Source organism: Stenella coeruleoalba (genome assembly GCF_951394435.1).
Source record: "Stenella coeruleoalba genome assembly, chromosome: 14".
Classification (NCBI taxonomy): domain Eukaryota; kingdom Metazoa; phylum Chordata; class Mammalia; order Artiodactyla; family Delphinidae; genus Stenella; species Stenella coeruleoalba.
This window is the reverse complement of record NC_137160.1, coordinates 82,754,054-82,765,874: the sequence shown is the minus strand read 5'-3', so window position 1 is coordinate 82,765,874 and position 11,821 is coordinate 82,754,054. Positions and strand designations below refer to the sequence as shown.

General features: G+C 45.2%; 1 protein-coding gene across 1 annotated transcript; it reads left to right on the top strand.

The window, feature by feature from the left end:
• Nucleotides 1-10,411: 10,411 nt before the first annotated feature.
• Nucleotides 10,412-11,498, top strand: LOC307197298 (hydroxycarboxylic acid receptor 2-like; the record flags this gene model as incomplete). The annotated part of the gene is given in 2 exon segments (XM_079943059.1): nt 10,412-11,437; nt 11,439-11,498. Coding segments are annotated over 2 exon segments (1,086 nt in total).
• Nucleotides 11,499-11,821: the final 323 nt, after the last annotated feature.

Below are 11,821 nucleotides of genomic sequence, written 5' to 3'. Positions count from 1 at the left end.
GTCATTGAATGTAGGATCCTGAAGCACAGGGACTTTGTTTACTATTATATACCCAGAGCCTAGAGGCATGCCTGCACATAGTAGGTGCTCAGTAAATATCTGAATGAATGAATAAGTGCATGTAAAACGTTAAGCGCAGTGTCTGGCAGTAAGTGCATAATATTATGATGTATTATGTTAACACACTCTACATATAAAGAAACTGAGGCACAGAAGCAATTTCCCCCGGGGTTCAGAGCCCCGTAAGTAGCTGCTCTGTTGTGACTACTTGAGTTCCCTGGCTCCCTAGCTTCCAGGGGAGAAGTGAAAGCAAGGATTCTTATCAGCATCAAAGAACCATATATCCTCTTGATAGAAATCTGTGAAAACCCCACACTTCTGCTTTAAATTCCATTCTTAGTTCATTCTTTCCTGGGCTGCCCCCTTGTTGCTTCATCTTAATAAAAACAGATTCCAAAAGAAAGTCCGCGTCCTGTGTGTGATCCTGTGTTAAAAGATTCATGAGGGGCTAAAGACGCAGATGTAGAGAATGGACTTGAGGACATGGGGAGGGGGAAGGGTAAGCTGGGACAAAGTGAGAGAGTGGCATGGACTTACATATACTACCAAATGTAAAATCGATAGCTAGTGGGAAGCAACCACATAGCACAAAGAGATCAGCTCTGTGCTTTGTGACCACCCAGAGGGGTGGGATAGGGAGGGCGGGAGGGAGACTGCAAGAGGGAGGAGATATGGGGATATATGTATATGTATAGCTGATTCACTATGTTATGAAGCAGAAACTAACACACCATTGTAAAGCAATTATACTCCAATAAAGATGTTAATAAAAAAAAAAAAGATTCATGAGACTTTACCCGCCAAGGAAAGAAATCCAAAAAAATCCAGAAGCACACAGTAGGCTGAGGTTCTCACTAAAAAACAGCAAAAATAAACGAAAACAAAAATCAAATCCCCAACTGAAACAAGAGGGAAGGGGGCAGGGCACAACCTTTGAAAGAATGACATAGCCCAAGGACATGACATAAACTGATTAGAACCAAATGGGTCCAAGATGGCGGGCAAGTCAACTTCCACTAGACCTTGAGCCTCAGGACACGCTCACTGTAACACATCAGCAAGCTAAATGACACAGCAACAGGTGCCACGACAGTTCCAAGACCGACCAGAAGAATCAAAAAGCGGGCGGTGGCCCAATTCCTGGAAATCCCTGCCCCTTCCCAAAATAGCTGGAATACTCCTCCCCTCATTAGCCTATGAAATTACCCACCCCTATAAAAACTGACAACCCCATACCTCGTTGACTTTCTCACCTTCTGAGATGGCTCACACTCTGTCTGCTGAGTGTGTTTCTCTCTAAATAAATCCACTTCCTACCCATCACTTTGTCTCTCACTGAATTCTTTCTGTGATGAGACATCATCAAGAACCTGAACTTCATTAAGTCCTGAAACCAGGTGTGTGATCTCAGTTGGAAGACTGTGGGTTTTGGCCAGGTTTGGATCCCGGCACAGGGGTTCATGTCCCAATCTGAGGTGCACTGTTTCACAACCACAGTCTTGACTCTGGTTTTGCTTCTCTTTTTTAAAATGCATAGAATGTGTTGAAACAAATGTTATCAAGAAGTGTTCGGAATTGTAAGGAACAGTCATATAGCTTTGTTGACAAAGCTTTGTTTAAACTACCTGGAATAGGAAAATGTCATCGATTTAAAAGAAATATTGTGTCCTCTGACTTATAGGGTCTTTCAGGAAAGTCACATAAAAGCGAGAAGGGATAGTAGACCATTATTGTTCAGGAACTGTATGGAAAAAATAAGAGGTACCTTTTATTGGTGCTGACAACATAAACATTTAGGTTCTGGTCTATTCTCAGAATGGGCTTCCTTACCCTTTCCGACAACCGACATGGTTAAGATGGTGTCTGAGGTCACCAGTGTGCAGGGGCTGCTTGGATGGGACTGGAACTCTGGGCACAAGGGGTTGAGCCATTTATTCCCTAGCAAGGTGGGGAAGTGGCCACACTGCAATGCACAGTCTCAGCCTGCTGCCTTCTGGGCCTTTGAATCCACAGAGGTTTCCAATATTACTCAAGCCTCCATCATCCCAGTGAGTGCATAAATGGCTTCAGGATCAGCTAATACTGATAATTTGCAGGGCCCAGTTCAAAGTGAAAATGCAAGGTCCCTCATTCAGAAAGAATTGAGAATTTCAAGATGGCGACAGCAGGGCGTTAAACTAAACACAGGACCCTTTGAACTCATCCATGAAGCTGGGGCCATACATTTTATGTGTAGAGAGGTTGAGCTAGAGCAGAATGAATAGATGGGCTCACATGTGGGCTTAATCTATACTCAGCTTCCAGTGATGATAGAGTTGCAGTGAGAAGGGGGTCAATATTTTCTTTCTTGTAAAGATTCATTCATTCATTCATTCCCTCTTTCAAGGAACATTTATTAGGCACCAGCTCTGTACCGGGCACAGTAAAAACACAAAAAACATAGCCCCTCACCCCTTGGGTTCCATTTCAGAAACCAAGGAAAAAGTAAATTTACCATTCAGGGCAACTGCAGTGAAAGTGGTAAACTTAGGGTTTACAGGAGAACCCGGGGCCCTTAATCCTGGCTTCGGGGCTGAGGGAAGGCTTCTCACAGGAAGTGACTTGTGAACTTAGTCCTGGAGGATGGAGAAGAGGCAACCAGATTGAAACCTAACAGGACCCTATAGGGCTCCCAGGTGTGGAGGCCTTTTTGTCCCCCATTTCTTGTAGGCAAGACTCCAGCCTCCATGACCTTCCCTGAGTTCCAAAGGGCAGATTAGAACACTTGCTAATCAAGCGGGGAGCCGCCAGGAAACCACTTGAGGCAAGATTAAAGGGACTAGAAAAACTCATCAAGCTTAGGAGACCAAGGGCTTCCCTGGTGGCGCAGTGGTTAAGAATCCTGCTACCAGTGCAGTGGACATGGGTTAGAGCCCTGGTCTGGGAAGATCCCACATGCCACGGAGCAGCTAAGCCCGTGCACCACCACTACTGAGCCTGTGCTCTAGAACCTGCGAGCTACAACTGTTGAGCCTGAGTGCCACAACTACTGAAGCCCGCGCACGTAGAGCCCGTGCTCTGCAACAAGAGAAGCCACCCAATGAGAAGCCAGCGAACCGCAACTAAGAGTAGCCCCCGCTTGCCGCAACTAGAGAAAAGCCTGTGCACAGCAACAAAGACCCAAGACAGCCAAAAATAAAAATAAAAATAAATAAAAAGATTAGGAGACCACCTGACATCCTGCACACACCCTAATCTTGTCAGCAACCCCACCCTTTTGAAACTTTGCAGAATAAAGCAGAATGCAAGACCGTTACTGTCTTGATCCTTATCACATACCCCTGACCATAAGCCCCGACTATAAGACCCCTCCCTATTCCCCAGGGAGGGGGGCACAGTTCTTGAGGCGCTAGCCTACTGTGTTCCCTCTTTGCCTGGCAAAGAAATAAAGCCACTCTTTCTTTCTCCTCCATAACTCTGTCTCTGTATTTCTGTTCGGCATCGGTGCCGAGAGTGCAAGAGAGTCAGATGCAGAGAGTCAGGTGCAGAGAGTCAAGATTTTGGCATCAAGATGACTCAGTGGGGAAAGGTGTTCCAGTTAGAGAGGAGAGAGAATGAGAACACAGATTGTTTGGGAACTGCAGGAAGATCAATGGGACAGGAATGAAAAGTCCAGGCTGGGCTACAACAACCTGGTAAGAGGTGAAGCCCTGAGATCCACCCAGGTGAGAAGGGTCTGCTCACAATCTTTCTTGATAGAAGATTTGTGAATAGCCTTGCAGACCCCTTTCTTTTTAAACAGGAATTACATTTATTTAATCACAGAGGCATACATGTTTTTGTTCAAAACTCAAGGAACACACAAGTATGTAAAGTAAGCAGTAAGTCTTCCTTTCATTCCTCCATCTCATTTTCTAGAGGTGATGACTTTTTTTTTTTTTTTTTGGCCATGCCCATGTGGCACGCAGGGAGGGATCTTTGTTCCCAGACCAGGGATTGAACCCCTGCCCCCTGCAGTGGAAGTGCGGAGTCTTAACCACTGGACCACCAGGGAAGTCCCGAGGTGATAACTTTTAACATTTGGGCTATATACATTCTTGCACAAAACTAATGAATCTTTAGTTTTGCTAAAGCAACATAGATAGATAGATAGATAGATAATTTTGCAAGGTACTCTTATCAGGAATATCTTCCTATATCAGAACAGAGATTAAGCTCCTTGTTTTTAATTATATTTCATTGTATAAATGGACCACATGTAGTTTATTTAACCAATGGCCTTTTAACAGACATTTAAAGTTATTTCCAATTTTCCTCTATTGCTGCCATCCTATGGTGAACATCCTATTCTGAATGATATATCTTTGGGTAAATGTGCCAGAGGTTTCAGAAGATAGATTCTTAGACATGGAATTGTTGAGTCAAAGGACAGGCATATTGAGTGAGGTAGTGTGCACAGCGGCTGAGAGAATAGCCCCTGGAGCCACACTGTGTGGGTTCAAATCCTATCTCCTTTCCTTACTAGCTGTGTGACCTCGCGCAAGTTACTTAACCTCTCACTGCTTTGTTTTTCTTGTCTGTAAAAGAATAATACCTATCCCTTAAGGATGTTCTAAGCACTAAACAAGTTTAGCTTATAAAGCACCTACACTAGTGCCCAAATGGAGTAGCTCTATTTCTATTAACCCTTATTATTATCTTGTATTAGTTCTTATTATATTAGCTTTTATTATAACCTTGATCGATACCACCAAATCACCCAACAAAAAGGCTGAACCAACTTAGACTCCCACCGACAGTGTATGAGAAATACTTCTTCTGTGCCCTTGCCAGCAGGCCCTTGTTCGGTTGCTTTGTTTAATAAGCATTTTTCTCCTTTTTCAAAAACGAAACAAAAACAAAAACCTTTACTCCTTTAAAGTGGTGAAGTCCAATTTATCGGCTTTTTCGCTTGTTTGTGTGTTTGGGGTTGTACCTAGGAAGCCTTTGCCTGAGCCAAGGTCAGGACGACTTACTCTCAGGTTTTCTTCTAAGAATTTTATGTCTGACATCTAGGTCTGTAATCCATTCTGAGTTCATTTTTGTGTACGGTTCAAGGAAAGGATCCCACTTCATTCTTATGCCTATTCAGTCATCTAGCAGCGTTTATTGAAAAGATGATTCTTTCTCCCATGGATCTGTTTTGGCGCCCTTGTTATAAAATCAGCTGACCATAAACGCAAGAGTTTGTTTCTGGACTCTCAGTCCTGCTCTACTGATCTATATATCTATCCTTACGCCAGAACCACACTGTCTTGATTACTGTAGTTTTTTTTTTTTTAATTTATTTATTATTTATTTATTTTTGGTTGCATTGGGTCTTTGTTGCTGTGCACAGGCTTTCTCTACTTGTGACTAGCGGGGGCTACTCTTCGTTGCGGTGCGTGGGCTTCTCATGGCGGTGGCTTCTCTTGTTGTGGAGCACGGGTTCTAGGAGCCCGGGCTTCAGTAGTTGTAGCACATGGGCTCAGTAGTTGTGGTGCGCGGGCTCAGTAGTTGTGTCACACGGTCTCTGGAGCGCAGGCTAAGTAGTTGTGGCGCACGGGCTTAGCTGCTCCACGGCATGTGGGATCTTCCCGGACCAGGGCTCGAACCCATATCCCCTGCATTGGCAGGCCGGTTCTTCACCACTGTGCCACCAGGGAAGCCCCTTGATTACTGTAGTTTTGCAGTAAGTTTTTAAATTGCGAAATGTGAATTCTCCAACTTTGTTCTTCTTTTTCAAGATTATTTTGTTATTCTGGTTTTGCCCTTAGGTTTTTTGCAATAAATTTAACACCACGTTTCAAAACCCTGAAATACCTTTCTCCTTTCTTTTAATGTCTTTGTTAGTCAGTATCACCATCTTCCTCTGCCCCCTTACTTCCCAATTTCTCCTACTTCTTCTTCTTCACTAGTGGTCCAAAGGTCTCTCATTTCCCAAATGTCCCAACTCAATGTCATTTACTACCTGCAGAGGCAAGTCTCCCCAAATACCACCAATGAACTGTGCCTCCTGAACCCACACCCTTATGTGGCCCTCCCCGTGGAAGATGGGCTGGCGTGGTGACTTGCCTTAGCCAGTAGAATGTGGTGGAGGTGATGTTCTGGGATTTCCAAGCCTAGGCGTTCAGAAGGTCTGCCTGTGTGCTTTCGGAAGTGTTGAGTAGCCTTGTAAGAAGTTCAGCGCGCTCAGTGGAAAGAATATGTGAAGAGGCTGTGTGCAGATGGCATATAGAGAGACACAGACCATATGAAGAGGGAGAGAAGTCCAGGCATCCCACATGGCCTGCGTGAGCCTACCTGCCATCTAAGAGACCCCAAACAAGGACCAGCCAGCTGAGCCCAGTCAACCCACAGAACCATGAGAGATAATGCAATGGTGATTGTTTTAAGCCACTAAATCTTGTGGTGGTTTGTGACACAGCACTAGATAACTAAAACAGAGACCCCAGCTACGTTCAAAGACAAACAGTGAGAGTGCCAAATTCTAACCACTAGACCACCAGGGATGGATGGATAAACAAGGTCCTACTGTATAACACAGGGAACTATATTCAATATCCTGTGATAAACCATAATGGAAAAGAACGTGAAAAAGAATATATATATGTGTATAACTGAGTCATTTTGCTATACAGCAGAAACTAAACACAACATTGTAAATCAACTATACTTCAATTAAAAAAAAAAGTCTCTGGGGTTTCTGATCTGTAAAATGGAGATGGTGATCATAATAGGACATCTCACAGGGTTTTTGAGAGGATTAAATGAGATCACGTAGGCACATCTCTTAGCCTCATGCCTGGCACAAAGCAAGCATTTGATAAAGGACAGCTATTGTTATTAGTATTTTTTTAAAATAAATTTATTTTATTTCTTTATTTTTGGCTGAGTTGGGTCTTTGTTGCTGCGCGCGGGCTTTCTCTAGTTGCGGTGAGCGTGGGCTACTCTTCGTTGCGGTGCCTGGGCTTCTCATTGCGGTAGCCTCTCTTGTTGTGGAGCATGGGCTCTAGGCACGTGGGCTTCAGTAGTTGCGGCACACAGGCTCAGTAGTTGTGGCTCATGGACTCTAGAGTGCAGGCTCCATAGTTGTGGCGCACGGGCTTAGCCTCTCCGCGGCATGTGGGATCCTCCTGGACCAGGGATTGAACCCATATCCCTGCACTGGCAGGTGGAATCCCAACCACTGCGCCACCAGGGAAGCCCTGCTATTGTTATTTTTAATTTTAAAAAGTAGTTCCGTCCCGTTCAGGGGCACATTCCAGTTGTAATAAGAGAACTAGGCATGGAGATTCGAGTTAATTGTGAAAGTCACAAATGTTAAGCGGAATTTCCCCCAAACTTGGTAGAATCACTGCCTGAGCTGTTGAAATGATTCACTGGAACAAGTTTCTGTACAACTCATGCACTAGTAAGAAAAAAAAAAAATACATAAAAGGACAGGAGCAAGACAAAACATGCCCACAGCACAATCGGAAGACAGGAAATTCCATAGCGGGGCCAGAATCCAGGGAGGCTGGGATTGACATTCTGTCTGAGTAGCTGTGGACCTGGATTTAGAATCCTAGGGTGTGAGAACTGGAAAGAAGCTGGAAGATGGTCTCATCCCCCACTTTATACATGAGGAAGCTCAGGGGTTAAGAGGTTTCACGGCTAATGATGGAGTGAGAAAAAGGCATCCAGGGCCTCCAATTTCTCTCTTTTTTTCAAACGTAACAGTATCTATTGTTGTTCTTTCCTAATTTTATCCGTGGTATTGGGTTTTTTTTGTTTTCATTTTTTAAGATTTTTTTGATGTGGACCATTTTTAAAGTCTCTATTGAATTTGTTATAATATTGCTTCTGTTTTATGTTTTGGTTTTTTGGCCGCGAGGCACGTGGAACCTTAGCTCCCCGACCAGGGATGGAACCCGCACCCCCTGCATTGGAAGGCGAAGTCTTAACCGCTGGACTGCCAGGGAAGTCCCCTATGACTTTTTATTTCTTTTTAAAAAGCAAATATTGGGCTTCTCTTGTGGTGCAGTGGTTAAGAATCCGCCTGCCAATGCAGGGGACACAGGTTCAAGCCCTGGTCCGGAAAGATCACACATGTCACAGAGCAACGAAACCCGTGGGTCACAACTACTGAGCCTGCGAGCCACAACTATCGAAGCCCATGCGCCTAGAGCCTGTGCTCCGCAACAAGAGGCGCCACCGCAATAAGTCCACACACTGCAACGAAGAGTAGCCCTGCTCGCCACAACTAGAGAAAGCCCACGCCCAGCAACGAAGACCCAACGCAGTCAAAAAAAAAAAGAAAAAAAGGAAATATTATGAAATTGTAAAACTTAGAAACGGAGGATCCCTTGCAAATTCCAGTTCCCCAAAATAACTATCGTGAATGGTCAGGTTTTCTGACTCTTAGTTAATAAAGGCACTTAGGGTTTACTTTAGGGTTACTTAGGGTTACTTTATGAATGTCATTGACAAGTCCACATGCATTCAAGAAGGGAGCAGGATATTCACAGGCAGCAAGGATGGGAAGCAAATACTAGTCATTTCACTAGAGTCTAACTACAGCCACATAATGTGACCTCAACCCAGTAAGGCCTTCTAGAAGGGGCAATAATATAATAAGAGGCAGTGTAGTGTAATGGTTAGGGACACAGGCCTTGAAGCCAGGGCCAGATTCAAATCTTATTAGCTGTGCAGCCTTGGATAGATGACCAACCTCTCTGAGCTTCCTCATTTTGAAATTGGAATCAGTAACAGTCCCTACCTCATGGACTGCAGTCAGGGGAAAACAGGATAATGTATTTCAGATAATGATGGGACTTCCCTGGCGGTCCAGTGGTTAAGACTCCGCGCTTCCACTGCGGGGGGCACAGGTTCAATCCCTGGTGGGGGAACTAAGATCCTGCATGCCGAGCAGCACGACCAAATAAATAAAGAAATAAAAATAAAGCGCTGAGTGTGGCGTCTGGCACAAAGGAAGCTCCCCCTACCGGGGGTGCCAACACCATCTTCATCATCGTCAAGTGCCACTGCCTCCTGTGTGAGTCTAACATTAGATCATCCTGACTGCCGTTTCCTGGGAGGAGTCTACAAATCCCTATCGTGGAACCTGGGTGTGAAACTAAAGAAGCAGATGTCCTACTTCTCACTCAAAGTAGAAGCAACACAACTCAGAACCTCTTGCACGGCAAGAATTCATCAGACCAAAATACTACAGGGTGGAAATGTTCTGTAGTGTTACACCCAATTATATCGAAAAGCAAAGAAATGATGTGTGCAACGATGACCTGCTGCAAGGCAGAGGTCAAAGTCTTTTTACATTCTCTAAGTTTAATTTTCCAAAAATGGGGGCTTTTAAAATATTACGTGCATCGTGGGGGAGGTTGTGTGCGTGTGGGGACAGCTGGCATACCGCTGGTATATATACGCTCTGTACTTTCCACTCAGTTTTGCTGGGAACCTAAAACTGCTCTAAAAAATAAAGCTTATTAATTTTAGTAAGTCACGTGCTCAACAATAAATTACTTACTTGAGCAAGAAGCCATCTCAAAATCTAACACAAACAAAGAAAAAAAACTAACTTATTGTAACACACCACTGGCAACCCAACTGGGTTCAAGTTTTCAAGCATCTGATGAAATGGCATGCTGCTCTCAGATAGCTTTGTTTTCCCCTTAGCTGGGGATTAATTGCAGGGTTCTGGTGTAGAAAAGCAACCCATGTTTTACAAAGAAGATGGCATGGAAACATCAAATGCAACACATCTGTCCTCATAAAATACTATACAATTACTGTCCTCTCGACCTTTCCAAAAAAAAAAAAAACCATACACATGCTACTGTTTCCTAAAACATAAGCCTGTTAATATTCCATGCAATTCTTCGTGTTTCTGTTGAGAAACATGAAGTAAATTATTATTGCTGTTGTTGTTTTGTTTATTATGCAAGGCAACCACATGACAGTGAATTAATTCTCCCATGTTAAGTATTCAATATACAGGCACACCGCCTTCCACATTTCAGTCTGCTTGAATTAGGTCACGTCATAATTCACAGTGACAGTCTGCTTGCCCAAACGTATTCTTTACATTTAGAAAATTCTGTGGGTTCTTATATGCCCGGGGATTTTTTTTTTGTTATTTGTTTATGCAAACAGCAGGTTTCATAAGAGACTCGCTGGCTTTTTTTTTTTTTTAAAGGGATTTCGTAGTTTCCTGGTAACCATTCAGTCATCTATTTCAACACCCTGACATGACATAAAGGCGAGTGCTGAACCACAGGTTCGCCACTCAGACCCACACCTCGTTCCCTGAGCGTTCGCTAGGTGAGGCGCTCCCTAAGACCAACGCGATTCACTCATGAACCTGTCCCACCCGCATTTTCTGGAAATAGGCAAGAAGAACTGCTGTGTGTTCCGGGATGATTTCATTGCCAAGGTGCTGCCGCCGGTGGTGGGGCTGGAGTTTGTGTTCGGGCTCCTGGGCAATGGCCTTGCCCTGTGGATCTTCTGCTTCCACCTCAAGTCCTGGAAAGCCAGCCGGGTGTTTCTGTTCAACTTGGCTGTGGCTGACTTCCTCCTGATCATCTGCCTGCCTTTCCTGACGGACAACTATGTGAGGAAGTGGGACTGGAGGTTTGGGGAAGTCCCCTGCCGGCTGATGCTCTTCATGTTGGCCATGAACCGCCAGGGCAGCATCATCTTCCTCACGGTGGTGGCCGTGGACAGGTACTTCCGAGTGGTCCATCCCCATCACGCTCTGAACAAGATCTCCAATCGGACGGCGGCGCTCATCTCCTGCCTCTTGTGGGGCATCACTATCGGCCTGACGATGCACCTCCTGTACAAAAAGATGCTGATCAGGAGTCACAATTCGAATTTGTGCAGCAGCTTCAACATCTGCGATACTTTCCGCTGGCACGATGCCATGTTCCTCCTGGAGTTCTTCCTGCCCCTGGGCATCATCCTGTTCTGCTCGGCCAGAATCATCTGGAGCCTGCGGCAGCGACAGATGAACAAGCATGTCAAGATCAAGAGGGCCATCAACTTCATCATGGTGGTGGCCGTCGTCTTCACCATCTGCTTCCTGCCCAGTGTGGCCGCGCGCATACGCATTTTCTGGCTCCTGCGCACCGCTGGTACGCGGAACTGTGACACCTATCGCTCAGTTGACCTGGCGTTTTACATCACCCTCAGCTTCACCTACATGAACAGCATGCTGGACCCTTTGGTGTATTACTTCTCCAGCCCATCTTTCCCCAACTTCTTCTCCACCTTGGTCAACCGCTGCCTATGGAGGAAGGTGCCGGATGAGACCGAGAATAACCGCAGCACAAGTGTCGAGCTCACGGGGGATCTGAGTACTACCAAGAATGTTCCCGACACTTTTAATGGCCAATCCCAGTGAGCCTCAGAGCCCCTCTTATCTGACGCTGGCCTCTCCTTAAAATAACCAAGCCAAGAAGGGAGAGGATCATCAAGGACCAAGATCTCTGGAGAAGCAGCTGGGCTGGTACACAGAGTAACATCACGAGCCTTGGCCTGTGGTTTCCCAGAACTTCCAGATCCAGAGAATCAGATTTAGAGAATCGGTCTGGCAGCATAGGCTGCTTGGTTGCAGCGTGTCTCCACCGGGATCTCGGGGGAATGGAGGAAGAAGCTTCTAGGCGTCTGAAACTTCTGTTCAATCTCGGACACTCGCAGAACTGAAGATGGCAAAACTGTCCACATTTCTGCTGCTGGAGAGTTGGAGCCACAGAGACACCCACTG